General features: G+C 51.2%; 1 protein-coding gene across 2 annotated transcripts in view; it reads left to right on the forward strand.

The window, feature by feature from the left end:
• Positions 1 to 17,303, forward strand: part of SLC22A23 (solute carrier family 22 member 23) — a 164,576-nt gene that overhangs the window by 104,867 nt on the left and 42,406 nt on the right. For both annotated transcript variants that reach the window (XM_069493639.1, XM_069493640.1), the window contains exon 4: positions 10,745 to 10,913. In XM_069493639.1, the coding sequence (XP_069349740.1) occupies positions 10,745 to 10,913 (169 nt within the window). The remainder of the gene's footprint in view (positions 1 to 10,744; positions 10,914 to 17,303) is intronic.

A 17,303-nucleotide genomic window follows, 5' to 3' on the forward strand; every position in this document is an offset into this window, starting at 1 on the left:
GATTGAGAAACTCTGGGGGTGGTGCCCAGAAATCTGTGTTTTGTCACCTCTAAAATGGGATGATACAATAGGACCTACCTGATCGGGTTGTTAGGAGGATTCAGTGGCGTAGTATTTGTAAAGCGCACTGCAGCGGCTCTTCCACCGGAGCCTGCATCGGAATCACGGCACGGCTTGTTGGCGCAGATTGCTGGACCCAGGCCCAGTTTCTGATTCAGTAGATCTGGGAAGGGCCTGGAACCTGTGTTTTTGACATGGCCCCAGGTGAGGCGGCTGCTGCAGGTTTGGAACCATACTTGGAACTGCTGTTCTGGAGACATTCTCCCCTATGTGATAAGAACATGGGGAAGTGAGAGGGGGAGGGATTGCCATTGGCTATGGGGTCGTGGAGACAAAGCTTCCAGGCAAGGTGGTGCTTGGGCAGAGACCTGAGAAAGGGAGGAGGGAGCCGTGTCTCTGGGGAGGACATTCCAGGTACTGGGGACAGAGAGGAAGTGCACAGCCCAGAAGTGGGGTATGTTCCCTGGGTCTGAGGAGCAGCAGGGAGGCCAGCGTGGGTGAAATGGGGGGTCGTGGCCGATGGTACGGTCTGAGGGACATGGGAGTAGGGGAAATGGCGTGAGTTCTCGAGTCACTGTGGAATCTTGGCTTTTGCTGTGAGCGGGACGGGAGCCCTTGGAGGGGGGATATGCTATGTGAAGTTACCCAGAGTGACTGCGATTATAGGTGCTGCCCCTTCTGAATCGACTGTGTTTCAGAGGAAGGACATGGCCCTTGTGGGTGACTGTAGGTTCTTCTTTACAAAGTAATTCAGGGTGAAAACAATACACAGTGAAGGATGAAATTAGAAAATCAAATCACCATTTGCACTCCCAGACAAAATCATCATTAAAGGCATTTATCAGCACAGGATGCTGAAACCAACAGGGAAGATGTTGGTGAACAACTCTGGGGTGGGAGGCGGAGGGGCCACTGCTGGGGAACGCGGAGCAGTCTCAGTCCCATGCAGCGTGGTGTCCTCCTGGACACGAGGCTCAGGTGCCACCTATGCAATATTGTCACCAAACACCTTGAACCCAACTCTAATCAGACTGTCAGGTCGAACTCGCAGTGTAGAGGTTAAAACAGGGCATGAAGGAGCGAGTTAACAACGCCGTGGGCAAGTAGTCACAGACCAGAACCCATCTTGCTCCTTCAATAAGGCAGGGCCCCGGGGAACGGGCATGCGGGGAGGGAGAGGGGGCAGTTCTGGACTGAAGGAGACTTAAGAGGTATAGAATATGTGAATCTTGTTTGGATCCTGATTTTAAAAAAAAACTATAAATAAATTTTTCTTAAGGGAGTAAATTGAACACAGACTGGTTATTTAATGATATTAAAGAATTGTTGATTTTGTTAGATGCGATGATAATATTGTATTTATATAAGAAAATGTCCTTTTTTAGAGAGATGTTTGTATTTAGAAGTGAAATGACAAGATGTCAGGAATTTGGTTTAAAATGTTACAGGGAAGAGAGAAAGAGGCAGAAGAGCCAACAGGGGCAAGATATTGATAATCGCTGACCTAGCGGATGATAAATGGGGACACACACACCATTCTCTCTTCTTTGTGAATGTATGAACTTTCAAAAGGAAAGTTTTTTGTTTTTTTTTAAATGCAGATTCAAGAGAACTGGGAAGGTGAGAGGAGAAAAAAGAAAAGCCCTGCTTGGAAAAACGAAGTTGCTAATAATTTTTCCCTGTGCCAGAGTGAAATGGGTTGACAATTACTAGATGTTACACGGTAATGACACTATGAACTGGTGTTGAGATATATTCTATTTCCATAAGCCCAGCCCCGTAATATCCTGATTGTTTGCCAAGCTCATAAAATAACAGCAATGACGATAACGCTGATGATGAGAAATAAAAGCCAGGCAATCCTCCCCGCCCTCTGACAGCTGGGGAGCTAAGCGCATGTTGCTATGGGGCAGAGTTGGGAGGACTTTAGGGCTGTTCCGTTTGGCCACACTCCTCGGAGGCTTTGAGTGTGAAGGCCTGTGAGGCCGTGTGTGCTCAGATGCGTGATATGCCTGTGCATGCACGCTCAGTCATTGAGTGACGCAGCCATAGAACGGATAGCGCCACAGGAATCGAGGATTGGAAATTGTTAACTTTGGAACCGGTTGCTGGAAAACTGGATGGTAATTTCTAAACTGTGGTCTTGACCCTAAAACCACCCGGTCTCCTCTACTCCTTCACTCGGCTTGCAGATGCCCAGCAGGCACGAACTGCAAGAATTCGGGTGGACGTGAGGCTGTTCTGATGGTTCAAGTCACTTCTCTCCTTGGATTTTTCTCCTCTTATTAAATATTAGGAAACTAAAAGTGTCATTAATTTAAATTCTTAAGCATGTGCTGTGGAATATCGGTCATTGTTTTTAAATAGAAGAAATTGCTGAGCATTTAAATCTCTGTTCCTCGTTTGAGTCATTGTAATGTTAGTTTTAAAGAAAAGAAGTAGGTGGTGGAAATAACTTATTATCTGGAAAGGAAATTGAACTTTATGGCTCATGTTGAGTTTTATGGTTGGTATTTCCTCATATAATTATCGGCATATGAATATGTAGACCATGATGTGGACTTTGATAAGTTCCCGTGGAAGACGGTAGCCTGGCTGTACCGATTCACTGACTGGCCTCTTTCACCATGACTAGAATTGATTCTGTTACGGAAATCTAAGAAAGGGGGACACAGGTAAAGTATCTGAACTAGAGGGGAAGAAACTGTACTATGTTTATTCATTCAACAACTATCTGAGCCCCGGGTGTGTGCCAGCCACAGTCCTAGGCTCTAAGGAGCAGCGAGGAACAAAGCCTAAGAAGCCCTTGCCCCCATGAGCTGAGATTCCGGTGGGGCGCGGCGAGGGGCGGTAGCCACCGGGAGCTCCATCTGAAGACAGCATCTGCCCGCGGCAGAGATGTGGGCTAGTATGGGGGATCCTGGCTTCAACACCTACCTTGTTTCTTCCTTAGCTGTGGGATCTTGGACAAGTCACTTAATCATTCTGAGTTTCAGGGTCCTCTTGTGTAAAATGAGCATTAAAAACAGTATGTACATGATGCAGAGTTGTGCAGACAAAATGAGTTTAATGCATGGAAAATAACCCGCCAAAGCGTTTGGCTCACAGCAAGCGGGAACGGTTACTTGGCCTAGTACCAGAGACATAACAGGTATTCAATTGGTAATTAATTCAGTACTTCTGCACTTGAGCATTTAAATGTTCATGTCTACATTCCTGGCAGGCACTGAATGTGATTTGTAGGAAAAACTTAAAATTCCCCTGATTTTTATTTTCTGTTTTTCTAAATGGAGAAAACCACTCTTCCAAATTCTTTCGGCCATTCCTTTGGGTTGGCAGGGCCTAAGTTAAGCGGAAACAGGAAGTCTTCCATGGTGGGGGGAAGGTGTGGAACTGTTATGATAATGGCCACCTTTTATAGTCATACCCTCAAATGCTGTTTGGGTCTCCATGACTTGCAATTTCAGGCCCTCTTGCTATAATAAGGAATTGCACAATCTCATGTCCCAGGGTCTATTTTCCAGGATGCTGGGGGCCTTGCGTCCTTGCCCAGGTAGTAATTATTGGGTGGTATGTCCACGTCCAGGCCTGTTTGGGGAGTGGCAGGAAAGAGGAAAGGTGCTCCCTGGAGTTCTCTGCCCTGCTGGGGAGGCTGGGAGGGATCCAGGATGATGGGGCTGCCTTCGAGGGGAGACATGGGGGCCTCCAGGTGAGGATGGAGGAAGCCAGTGCCCAGCAAGGCAGATGGCATCTGCAGCCCCTTCCTTTCCACATTCGTCCTCCACTGGTTGAGATAGACTTCTGGTTTCTTCAGTCATGGAGGAGAGGAGGGGAGTGGTCCATATTTAAGGACAGTAGGTTTGGAAAAGCAGCCTCTGTGAATCCTGTGTGTCCTTGGGCCTGGGCTCTGCAGTTAGGTCTCCAAGCCCCCAGTCCCAGTGGCCCAGCTGGCCTTAGTGAAGGCTCGGCCTGGGGAGGGGACAGCTGAGCCATTCAGCGGTGGCCTCTGTTTTGATGGATTTCTCATTCTGAGGGCCTGTTCCAAGAATCGTGTTTAATTTGCACAGTTTGGGGAGACGCTGTCCTTTCCCTAGCCCATCTTGCCTCCCTCTGCCGGTGAGCTGTGCACACTCTGCCTGTCGTGGGCCCAGCCACAGTGACCGGGGGCTGCGCAGGCGGGAAGTCGCAAGGGCTGGCTTTTCTCATAAAGGGCTTTGGAAGTAGATGCGCCGTCAAGAATGTTTCTCAGTCCTTGCTAAACTCATCAGGAGTCGTGTGCGCCTTCTCTCCTGAGAGGCTGGGTACTCAGACCTCTCCCGCTTTCCTCGGGATCCCCCGTGTGACTCACTGAGGGGAGGACAGGGACTGGGTGTGGCCTCCTGACCAACACGAAGCCCCGCAGAGGGAGACATGGGGGCAGGAGCAAGGGGCGCTTGGGGGCCTTGCCACCAGCAGCTCTGCCCTCACAGCCTCCACCCTTCCCCGGAGGACACTCTTCTCTCCAAGTAGCCTGGCCAGCTGTCCCTGGGTAGCAGACGCCGTAAGACTTAAGAATCCTGTACACTGTATTACATGAGTGCATTTTGACCAAGTTTTGCCTAAAACACAGCATGGTTTAGGTCCCAAACGGAAGAACTCGAATCGCTGGAGTTAATCTATTAGCAACATCCACCCACCCCAACACTCAACCTCAAATCTGTAAGGACAGCGACAAATAAGGAGCCTTCTGTGCCCACGAGGCGTGAGCCAGACACGACTGCTCCATGCGAGCTCCCTCACGACTCCCGTCTGGGGTGGCCCGACTGTTACCTACTTTACACACCAGGAAACAGAAGCACAGAGAGGTTGAGCAAGTCCACACAGCCTGGAAGAGGCAGGGGAGGAATTTAACCCGGCAGTCAGGCCATGTCTGTCCCTCGGCCTGGCCTGGCCGGGCGTATCTGGCTCCCAGCACGGCCGTTCTGGGGATTCCCGGTTCTCTAGTTTAAATGTCGCCAGTCAACTCAATGTATTCCTTTGTTACTCGCCAACTGCGATCCAGAAAAATCCTATAGACTCATTTCTCAGAAGCCGGGAACACTTAGCAATCCCAAGAAAATATGTCTTTCTCCCACCTCACCAAGCATTCAGAGTTTTTTAAAAGGCATTTGAGAAAGAATAAGTGTTTTGTTTTAGTCATGTATATATATTATGGGAGGATGAAACATATTTTTTTTAAGGCTGGTTCCGAAAGATTTTTTTAATTTAAGTATTTATTATTACCAAACCCAGTGAACAGGTGGGTAAGTGTGTGTGTTTGTCGGGGGTGCGGGAGTTGGAAGGAGAACACTAAAACTTTGTTCTCTAACTGGTATTTCTAGTGGGCAAGTACCTCAGACAAGGAAGCCAGGGGTGGGCTCTGCCGGCCAAGGCCAGCACGGAGCTGTGTGCTCCCCCCGGCTCCCTCCCTACGTGCCCCGGTGCTTTGACTCAGACGCCCCTTGAGCCTGGCAGTGCCCTGTGGGGCTGGGACCCTGGGCCAGACTGGCCTGGGGAGGGAAGCAGGGACAGGATGCCGCGGGGAGTGACAGTTCCCAACACTGTAAGGAAGCCGAGGGGGCAGCTTCTGAGACAGGCCTGTGGGAGGCCCCTGGGACCCAGCGTGAGGGCAGGATGCCCTACCTGCAGAGTCAGCGTTCAACCAGAGCAACGGAACCAGCAGGAGATATATACTAACAGATTTTCTGCAAGGAATTGGCTCACACAATCGTAGAATTTTTTCTTCTTCCTCAAGGAAGCCTCAACTCTGTTTCCAAGGTCTTTCAACGGAGTAGGTCAGGCCTACCCAAATCATCTAGAATGATCTCTCTTATGAAAGCCAACAGATTGTGGGCTTTACTCACATCTATCACATATCTCCGCAGCAACCCGAGGCCAGGGCTGGACTGAATACCCGGCACCGTGGCCTCGTGGGCACGTCAGGCTCACCTTCACACCCTCCTCCCGAGGAACGGCTGCTGTGCGGGGGGGTGACACTTGGGCTCTGAGGCCTCCCTCCCTCGGGCCTTCCTCCTCTGCCACCTGAGGTGACCGCTCTGGGCAGCACAATTTTCTTTTCCTCCAGAAAATTTGTAAGAATCTGCAAACTTAGGAAAAGCAAATCTGCCCAGAGTCGCAGCCTCCGAACAATGCCACGTTTCCAACAGAGCCTCGGGGCTGCCCTGCACCTGCGCACTCAGGCTGTGCTGGTCTGGCCCCTGTGTATTTACTGACCAGATGCCTCAGTGCAGTCTTAATTACATGCTGCTTCGTTCTCACAGCCTTCCGTAATTTCTCTGCTGATCGACAAAGTGTATCTAGCTGCCAGGAGCAGCTTATGAGCCTTCTCCACTAAGGCTTTAGTGGAAAAGTAATTCTTTTTAATTTTTTAAGAGACAGGGTCTCACTGTGTCAACTGAGCCCAAACAGTGACTTGGGAATAATTATTATTACACAGATTGAACATTCCTAATCTAAAATGCTCCAAAATCTGAAACTTTTTGAGCACTTAAATGATAACACAAGTGGAAAGTTCTACACCTGACCTCATGTGATGGGTTGCAGTCAAATCACAGTCAAAACTTTGTTTCATGTACAAAATTAGTAAAATCTTATATAAAGTTACCTTCAGGCTATGTGTATAAGGTGTACATGAAATACAAATGTGGACAGGTGTGGTGGCTCACACCTGTAATCCCAACACTTTGGGAGGCCAAGGCAGGAGGGTCACTTGAGGCCAGGAGTTTGAGAGCAGCCTGGACAACATAGTGAGACCCTGTCTCTACAAAAAAAAAATTTTTTAAAGAAATATAAATGAATTTCATGTTTACTACTCTAAACAGGTTACTCTGAGATGCTTGGGACCAGAAGTGTTTCCAATTTCAGATTTTGGAATATTTGCATTTACATAATGCATGGGGATGGGACCCAAGTCTAATGCATGATATCATGACCCCTAAATGCTAACACACAGCACTTGTGTTCAGGCACAACCGCTGTGCTCACAACACCCCACTTTGAAGATAACAAAACTGAGGCACAGAACTCCTAAATGACTGAACCAAAGGCACAGCTTATAGGTACCAGGGACAGGATTTGAACCCAGGCACTCTGACCCAGCGTCTGGTCTCTTAACCATAGCAGTGAAAGCACTACACACTGGACACGTGAGGTATTTTAATGTTTGAATCTTTGATGCATCACCTAAGATGACAGCTTATTGTGACCCTTAATTGTTTTACATAATCAGGAGTCTTGCTGCCCTTAAGTGAAAATCTACTGAGATGATGTGGGGTTGGCTCCACTGGCAAGGAGATCGGCCCTAGGAAGTGCTGGGACACAGCTGCCAGCCAGGGTCGGCCACAGGTGCTATGGGTGCCTGCAAGTGACTCACCCTCCGCAGTAGCCAGGCCCTGAGGGGGCAGTTGGGTTGGGGACAGCATTCCCTGCCTTTCAAGACCAGGGCCAGTGGCACTGGTCAGGTGGCTGGAACCACCTTGAAGGTGTGAGGGCCGCTGCGCCAACTGCACCTGTTTGCGAACTGCGCAGAGAGGTCCACCCGCAGCCTGTCACCTCCTGACAGATGCCAGGACTGAAGGCTTTAACATTCTGATGTGTTCTTTCCTCTCCCACTTCAGAAAACTCATTCCTCATCTCTCCAAAGGAACTTGTGATTAATGGCAAACCTAAAGTACCTGAAGTTCCTTAATAATTGCTTTAAAAAAAAAATCTTTATAGCCACTTTCAGAACATAGTTAGATTCGAGCAGTTTGGAAAGAGTTTCTGGTGAGTCAAGGCAAAAAAGTAATTTATCTACAAATGGTCACACCTGTGTCCTTATGTCAAGGCGCCATGTGTATCCATGGCCTCGGGGGAGGTGCTAAAATACTGGATATCTGCCGGAGGGCTCTGCATTTTCTCCCTGATGAAATAAAGTCTCTGCTAGGATTCCTGGCACAAAGAGAAGGAGTGAAGAGATCAGAAAATGATTCCACCTCTTCGGCTCCCGTAGGTACATCTGGGAGGCAAGATCTGCTTATGGCTTTGGGGAAGTACAGTGAGCAGTGCTGCTCGAGGGTCATCTGGAGATTTTAAAAATGCAGATGCTGATTCTGTAGGTCTGGGTGGGGCCCGAGGTGCAGCATTTCTAGCACATTCCCAGGTGATGCTGACACTGCAGATTCGTGGACCACATTTCAGGTAGCAAGGACTTAGGGGGCCACTCAGACCGCTTGTGTACAGGAGAGAAATGAGAGAACCTTTGGAAGAAAAACCATGACAGTTTAATAATAACTTAGAGATGTGCCCGGCACAGCAACTCACTCGCAGCAAGGGGAGACTGAAGTCAGACTGTAGAGTCCCTGGCCCAGCAAGGAACCGTTTATCCTCAGTCACCTGCCAATAGACACTGGTCTGGCAAGTAGCTTCACGTGCATCAGTGTAGACTAGTCTGTGAAGGGAGACATCCCACAGGGGGACTGTGGAGAAGGAAGTGTAGTTGCAGATCTGTTCATACTTCTTGTGTCACTAAGTTAAAGAGAGGTGAGGAAGCGCAAAACCACAAGCAACGTGCGAGGTCTGCTGTACCAGCAAACCATCTCACGATTTCCACGTTCTCTCTCTTTGCTTAAAGATTACCTGGGGGCCAAATGCTACATTTTCCTTTCTGATACTGGCCTGTGGCACGCTTTCAAACACTCAACTTGCTGAGGCTAATGCAGATTTCTGGTTCCCGTTGCAGCAAGTCTATGCCTTGTGATCAATAAGTGAAAACTAAAATCTACAACTGTTCGTCGTTTCTTAAGAAAGACCCTGTTTTCTCTGTCATTTTTAAGAGCAGAATGCCAGATCTAGGCCCTGCTAGGAAGTGATCTTTTCAGTGAGCCCGGCCTTTGGTACTGAAAGGAACAACATCGCAGCAAGTGGCCACGGGTGAGCTGTTTGATCCTGTTTTCCTAATGAAACGGTGAAAAGCTCTTTATGAGCAGTAGTCAGTGAGACCTGGTTTCTCCCTCGCTCATCGATGGCCGTGATGGAGACCTGTTTGTGTGTGGCGGAGCAGGAATGGAAACTGTGATGGCATTGTGGTTTGTTTCTAGCCGATGAGCTAGCATAGGGACTGGCTGGCACAGTGCCCTATCCTTGTTAGGGCTGGCAGTATCCTTGTGGCCACACATAATTATCTCTTGTCCTCCTCATCTGCTCTCCTTCCTACTGCCTTCTGACCCCCTGCCTTTGCTGTGGTCTCTGGACAGCCAGCAGGTGATCTGTCGCTAGTGATCCACGAAGCCACCGCCTGAACCTTTGTGCAGACACCAAAGCGTGGAAAGTGTCCTTTCCCGAGGGTCTTTCCACTCTTCCTTCTTCCCTTCTCCTTCTTCCTCTCCTTCTTCTTCCTACTACACTTTAAAACAAGCAAGCAAGCTGATAGACACACATGGGCACAGAAAGAAGTAAAAATCGTCGGGAAATCAAGAAGAGGACAGGTGGGGAAGTGGGGAGGGTAAAAAAATGCTCCTAACAAGTACAATGAACACTGTTTGGGTGATGAGCACACTTGTAGCCCTGACTGAAGCATTATAGAAACTATCCATGTAACAAAAACATTTGTAATTTTTGAAATATTTTGAAATAAAAAATTAAATTTAAAAAGCTAGAAAACTTTAGGGAAAACTGCATATTGTAGAAGAATAGCAAATAAATTTACATGCACTATGAGGGAAAAATATATGAAACCCAGGTGCATTTTCTAGTGTAAAGGATCTTTATTATAGGGATTCATGTAGTAGGTCTATACCAGTTGTCACGTGGGTGCTAGCAATTAAAATCTTGTGACCGTCTTTCTGACTCGAGGTGAAATGAAGAGAACAGATCCCTCTGTGAGACCAGGAGGGCTGGAGGTCTCCCTGCGGCGTTCAGCGGGCATGTGTTGAAGATAGGCGCTGATTTTTTGTGTGGAGCTATGAAGATGACTCAGACGTGGCCCCTGCCCGGAGAGGGACAGAGAAAGGGACGCACATATGACAGGGGGCCACAGAAGTCCCCATGGAGAGGGAGCTTTCTGGCTGGATGATCACTGTATGATCTGAGCCTGCGCCATTGTCTGTGTTTGTGTTGTTTAATAAATGAGCTGCGGCTCGGCTCCATCTGTCCCAGTGTGAGTCGGTTGCCTGGAACTGAGTCCTCAGGGAGCCCTGGAGCCGGGACCAGAGGGTGGGCAGTGCAGGCGGGTGGGAGTGTGTAGGGGGACATGCCTGGTGTCCTGTCCAGATGTCGAGAGTCCCCTGGTACAGTGTCACGGACAGGACACTGCCACAGATGGCCCTGAGAAGAAACGCGAGGATGGCAAGCTTGGTGACATCACAGAGCAGAGGAAGTGGAAACGTCGGGGGTGCAAAACTCTATCCCTACAAGAAGCAGCATTTCCTGGTTTCTGAGCTTCCAAGGTCCTTTTGCCACCGACTTGCTCTGTGGCCTTGGGCAGCGGTCCTGCTCCCTGCCCTTGCCTGTGAGACACCGGCACACCCCGCGGGGCTCTGGACTTGGGCAGCAAGTGAAAACGATTTCGGTTCTTGGTTGGTGGCGCGGTGCACTGGCCCTGGTGCACCAGGACCGCCCGGCTTTCGGGCAGGGCCCTCATCTCTCTCTTGTCGCTTCTGTGTTCTAGGAATAGAGCTCTGCCCGCCGGGAAAACGGTTCATGATCACGATGGTGGCGAGCTTCGTGGCCATGGCGGGGCAGTTCCTCATGCCCGGGCTGGCTGCCCTGTGCCGGGACTGGCAGGTGCTGCAGGCCCTCATCATCTGCCCCTTCCTGCTCATGCTGCTCTACTGGTCGTGAGTATCCCGCGCACGTGCCCGGCCCCGGGCAGACGCAGGCCCCGTCCCCAGACTCCCACTCGTTTCAGCTCGTGGCTTTTTCTGAGCAGGTTTTCCTCTCTTCTTAAAAATTTCATTCTTTTAACTTTTTATCTTGGAAACTGTTAAAATATACACAGAAGTAGGCAGCAGAGTGGAATGAGCCCACGTGCCCTCCACCAGCTCCGGTCACCTGCTCCTGGTCCGTCTGGCCTCACGCCTCACTCCACAGAGGCATTTGGATGTGAATTTTTATGTGTGCATTTGCCAGGGTGGGGTGGTGGTTTTGCATTGGGAGGGGGAAGTTTGGAGATGCTAAAGGGTTTAGAAAAGCTCCCTTATCTCTTCTAGGTGAGGGCTGGGAAAGCTTCAGCCTGTGGGCCAGATCCGGCCCACTGTGTAGGGAAAGTGTTACTGGAACGCGTCCCCTCTCCTTGCGCATGTCCCCTCTCCTGTGCGCACACGTTGCCTGCGGCTGCTGCCATGCCACAGCGGCCGAGTCCCGCAGATGCAGCAGAGACGGCGTGGCCCACAGAGCCGAAAATAGTTACTGTCTGGTCCTTTACAGAACATAGTTTTCCCGCCCTTGCTCAAGACTTTTAGAACCGTGTGTAACTTTCATTTTTTGCTGTGCTAACTTTGGGAAAAAATGCAACTAAACACACTGACATAGGGGGTTTGACCTGAGCAACTGGACTTTTTTAAACTCCCCTGGGGATTAATGTTCAGCTAAGGTTGAAAACCACTGCTCTATGGAGAGAGAGATTTATGAAAAAGAATGATTGTTTGACCTTTTTACAAATAACTCTTTTCTTTCTCTCCTTTCCGTCCACACCACCCCGTGCCGACGCCCCGCTTTGCCCACGGCGCGGTCTCCTGTGGGGTGGGCTACACGTGCTGCGCGGCTTTGCTGTGGTCGAGTCTGCGCTGGAAACCCAGCTTCTGGCCCACGCAGTCGGTTATGCCCTTGCCTGGAGGGCTCACCGGAGCTGAGCTTCCCTTTTGCAGGTGGCAGGGAGGCCAGAAAGCACCTGCGTCCCAGCTCGATAGGACTGGCCCAGCCCAGCGGGTGGCAGATCCAGCCACGAGTGGAGGGTGCAGGTGCATTTTCCTCAGGAGCCGGCTTCCTGCTTACCCTTACTGTGTTGTGGGAGCCTCGGCGGCCGTGGGGAGCCGCCAGCAGCAGATGGGGAAAGGCCACCGGCCAGGGAGGCCGCCCTGCAGCTGCAGCTGCCAGCACTGAGCTCCTCTGCCAGGCGCCTCCGGCCTGTGCCCCAGTCGCCACCCACACCCCTCCCGCAGCACAGGAGCCAGGAATGTTCCAGGACACCTTCTCCCCCAGCAGGGTCTTAAGAGGCAGAGAATGAGAAATGGTTCCCCAGAGCGGGATGGAGCCGGCCGCTCTCTCCCTTTTATCTTTGAAGGAAGCCCTCTGTCCCCTCCCTTCGTCACGTGTCGCTGGGCTTCACTTGTTTCAGGACCCAAAGGCACTGATTTATCTAACAAATGCTGGCTCTGTGCTCTCCTCTGTTCCCAGCACAGATGGCAAGCACTTCACGAACAGTAAACGGTTCAGCCCTCGTGTCTCATCGGAGGACAGAACTGCAGTCCCCTGGCTGGGATCAGAGCCTGGACCTAAAGCCACCCGTTCTCACCACACGCCTGCCCCGGTCCCTGCCTTCCCTCGGCCTCTGTGCCAGCCTGCCCGGGCGGGTCCCCCAGCCACCTCTGCCCCGGCCTCCTCCATGAGCACTCCCGGCGGGGAGAGGGGCTGGAGGCCTGCAGGGTGGGGGGCAGCCTCTCTGAGACTCACACTCCTGGACAGGCAGACAGGATTGTGTCCCTCCCGCTGGCTCTGCTCCTGCCTGTCCCAGGTCGGAGGACACTTGACGGGGACAAAGTGGCAGAGACAGGCTTCCCAGAGCAGCTCCAGGTCTGCAGGGCTGGCCCATGTGGGAGAGAGCAGGGCTTTTCCAGTATCTTTTGTTTTAATTTAAATTTTAGAAGCATATTGAGGTCTAATGACAGGCGAGGTAAGATGTTCATTATTTAAATACATAATAAAACCTAAGAAAAATTCTTTAAAATACACAAATTTAAAAACAAAATTGTTTCGCTTTTGAAAAGGCACCCAGGGGCCTTGAAGGAGTATGTGCGTGTGCACACGTGTGCACGCGCGGACGGAGGTCCCGAGGCGCTGCCCGCCCGCTTATGGCCGCACACTTGGCTGTGCCGCCTCCACAGCCTGCTTCGTGCCTCCCTGAGCCCCCGTTTTCTCATATCTGTAAAAGTGGGTCACAATAGAGTTCGTATCTCAGGGGTCGTTCTGAAGACTGAAATAATATACCGGGGGGCAGTGTGGAAGGGAGGCCTGGGCACAGGGCCTGGAGCTCTGCTGCTTAAAAGCTGTGTGACCTAGGGCAAGTTGCTTAACCTCTCTGAGTCATAATGGTCAATAGTGGGGTTAGGAGGAGTCAACGAATAACATGAGAAGCACTTAGAACAGTGCCTGGCATCTATTACAATATGTGTATATTAACTGCTATGATAATCATAATTATTTTTATATTTATATTATTTAAGGTGCTTAGCACATGTCTGGTCTATAAGTGCTCATAAGTATTAAATATTGGCTACTATTATATCATTGTTATATCACCTTGTAATATATGTAGGAGTCTGGGTGTCATGGGGCAGGTTAAAAAAATCGGTGGTGAGAAATGTATCGCACCTTTGCCTCCCAGCCCCGAAAGGCTCTGCTAGAATGATTGGCTTTAAAGCCAGTAATTGCCACCCTTTTTATCCTCTCCCTCGTTTCCACCCTTCCTCCCATCTGCTGCAGTGGCTCTGTCGTTCGGCAGGATGAAGTGGCTTCTGGGGCGAGGGGGTGAGCTGCAGCACCAGCCAGCATGACCAGCTGTTGGCGGCAAAATATTGAGTCGCTCACTGTCCTTTAATGAGCAAGTATGTACTGCACGCACCCCGGGCGCCCAGCAGCGCAGTTCGTAGTTCGGAGCACTGTAACTCTAGAGAGCAGGCGTGGGAGTGTGGGCATTAACAGGGACAGGAAACAACCTGCACGGGCCAAGTCCCTGAGGGGCAGGTTCTTGGGTTAGAGGCAGGAAAGACAAAAATGTGGGGACTGGCCAGAAGGGATCTTCCCGTGAAAGTGGTGGACCGAGCAGACAGGGACCCCCACACGCACACAAATGCTGGGTAAAATATGACATCTCTTAAAATGCAACGCTGAGCTCCAGCACAACAAAGGGAAGTTCCCCAGGACCAGACCAAGGGGAGAATTCCAGCAGGAACAGACACCAAGGCAGCTCACAGGGCATCTGAATCAGAAAGAAGCCCGAGGAGCTTGGGTTTGAACACCAGCCCTGGGGACTGGAGCTGAGCACTCAAGCCTCTTATGCAGTTAGAACTGAGCTCCTTGAATCAAGCCAGGAGTCAAAACCGTCTGTGACAACAGGACTAGAAAATCATAGCCTGCCACAGGGACTCAGCCCAAAGCTGGCTGACTGCCTGGGACCGTGGGCAGAGAAAGAGTCACCCTGAAGCAATCGGAGCCTGGAAGGGGGCACCACACGTGGCCGTGCGTTCCTAATTCCAACCTCCGCTGAGGCCAAAGCATCAATGTCAGAACCAGTGAAGCTCACTGGACCCCTCAGGGTCAAAAGTAGAGCTTCCCACAGCGGCATTCAAGACTCACGTGGAAGAAAATTCTCAATAAAGATGAGCTCACAGGCAAAAATCACAGACCCATGGGAAATATGAGGACCAAAAACTATAGACCAGGGAGTTTGTGTCTCAGGAACTATAGAAAATAAAGCAAGGGAAAGAGAAGTGAATGGGCTGGTTGACTTAGTCCCCCAGGCCAGTGCTATTCTGGATGCTGCACACGCACCTGAGCAAGCCCCTCCTCGCGAGGAAAAGGCGTTACGGGGGGTGGTGGGGGGTGGGAGGAAGTACAGAGACTTGAGCCCGTAAGCAAGCAGGTCATATGCTTGCATGGAATGGAGCCGAGAAGAGAGGGCAGGGAGTAACAAGCAGAGTGGGCAGGAGGGGCCCCTCTGAGGAGGTGACAGTCGTCTTGACGACTAACACAGATTTCTGGGCAGAAAAGTGTTCCAGGAAGATGGGAACAAAACAGCCTAGGCAAAAGCTGCCTCCACTCGGCTCTTTCTGGAAGAGGAGGGAGAAGGCCGGAGTGGCTGGAGCATGGTGGACAAAGGTGGGGACAGGTGACTCAGAACGCTGGACCCCGTGGGCCTGAACACCAGGGGATTGTTCTGCAAAGCTATCATTAGGAGGTTTTAAGCAGAGGAATAACTCCGGTGCGTGCTCTGAGAGGATCTGTCATCTGCGGTGTGGCAAAGGGACAGAGTGTGGGCGATGGGCAGGGTGCCACCTGCAGAATCTGATTTGAGAAACGCTTTACAAGTGGTGCCACTGAGACTTGCTGGATTGGATGTGGCACACGAAGGTGACAGAGGAAGCAGTGACCATCTCCTAGGATGGGGAGAGCAGAGCTTTATGACACATGCAGGCCCAGGAGGGATGGAACTAAAGTCCTGTCCTGCCTTGAGAAGGGGGGTTTCCATCTGAGGGAAAGGGGGGTGCTGAGCAGAGCCTAGAGACTCACTTGAAGCCATGGCCTGTTTTAAGATGTAGGATTTATTATTATCCAGGTGTAGTGAGGTCCACAGAGCAGGAGATGGCAGCCATCGGAAATGTCATTTATTAAGTTCCCAAGAGGAGGGGGTGCGCCACACAGGGCCACATGGGGAAGCCCCAGGGTCGGGCAGGAGGCAGAGGGCGGGGGAGACGGGGGCAGGAGGCTTTATTGTGGTTTCTGCAGGAGGGAAGGGGTGAGGCAGGGCTGGCCCGTTTGGATAGTGTCAGCAGACTCTGAGCCAGAGGGCCTGTCCCTGGTTGTCTGATACCTGGTCCTGGTCCCATGGTGATTGGGGTAGGTGGTTGGTGGCTCAGAGTGTGAGAACCTGATACAGGACGTGGTCGGGGTGTGCGCTCTGGACCGGTTGGCTTGCATGTGACACCTGCACTCGCAGGTGGATCTGTTACTCTCTCTAGGAATTAGCTAATCCTGAGACGGGCATTCTCTCCAGGATCAGCAAGGCCTCAGATGTCAAAACATCAGGAAATACAGAAAATATAAAGGCCTGATTAAAATGCCATTCTTCTGCAGCTACAGGGTTACGGAATGTTCTGGCATGAAGTGCCCCCAAAGGTAGAGTCACCAGCCAGGAAGGACTGGCAGCGGCAGCAGTGTGGTGCACCCAGAGACTGGACAGGGGTTTGGCAGGGGGTGTAATGAGCGCAGGTAGTCTCTGGGGACGGGAAGGTGTGACACATGAATGATTTGTGCCCCAGCAAGTGGAGCCAAGGAAGACTAGTGTCATCACATGAGCTGCCTGGGGGAGCTCATAACACGTTTGCCTTCCAGGCCCAGGTGGGACCGCTGTCCTTTTCCTGTGGGCTTCAGGTGAGGGAAGAGCTGCAGAAGCCGGAGAGAATGGAAGGGCGCGCTCACTCGGGCGGTCGTGTTCCGGGTGCTTTGCAGAGTCAAACCTGGGCACTTGGCCTGGAAGCAAGAGCAGAGGGAGTGCTTGGGAGTGTTTTTCACCTGAATGTAAATCTTGTCGAAAATGGTTGGCAATTCCACTGATGGACACAGACGCCTGCCACTGGGATGCTGGGAAGAAACAAATGTATGTCCAGTCGTTTTTATTGGGCATTTATAATGACTATCACTTAGGAAAGAACAGCAGACCTGCAATGCTAATCTAGAAGGAAGTCATACCTGGTCCTTTTTCCAGAAGAAATGTGGAATTCTTGCAGGGTCACAGCAAACAGACGAGGGGTGGATGGGGTTTCAAGATCCAAACCACGGGCGGAAGGAGGCCTCTAGGAGGAACTCTGTGCAGATGTGCTGGGAAGACAGGGGGCAAGTGGTGCCAGATTGGGAGAGGGAGCTGGGTGGAAGGGCCGCTGCTTTCAAATTGTACAAATTGGGGAAAGCCGCCCTTTCTGGGTGGCCGCAGCCTGCACCAGGGTGCGTGACTTGATGACATCGCCTTCCTTGGTTGGGAGCCCTTGTGGAAGGCACAGCCTGGTCACTACATTCAGAGGCCCAGGTCCTTGTTATGTCAGAACTTCTCGGAAGATGGCAGGGTGGAAGATCAGGGAGGTAAGACGTGGGACAGGGTGGCATCGGTTTTCCTGCCGGGAGTCGCTATCGAGGAGTGACACCGGGAGGAGGCTGCCTTGTGCTGTCCATCCGAAGTGGGGCAGAGGAAGAGGTCACGAAGACGTGAGCACCGCCGTGCCGCAGTGTTGGTGCCA

The sequence above is a fragment of the Eulemur rufifrons genome, chromosome 18 (assembly GCF_041146395.1).
Source record: "Eulemur rufifrons isolate Redbay chromosome 18, OSU_ERuf_1, whole genome shotgun sequence".
Lineage (NCBI taxonomy): Eukaryota > Metazoa > Chordata > Mammalia > Primates > Lemuridae > Eulemur > Eulemur rufifrons.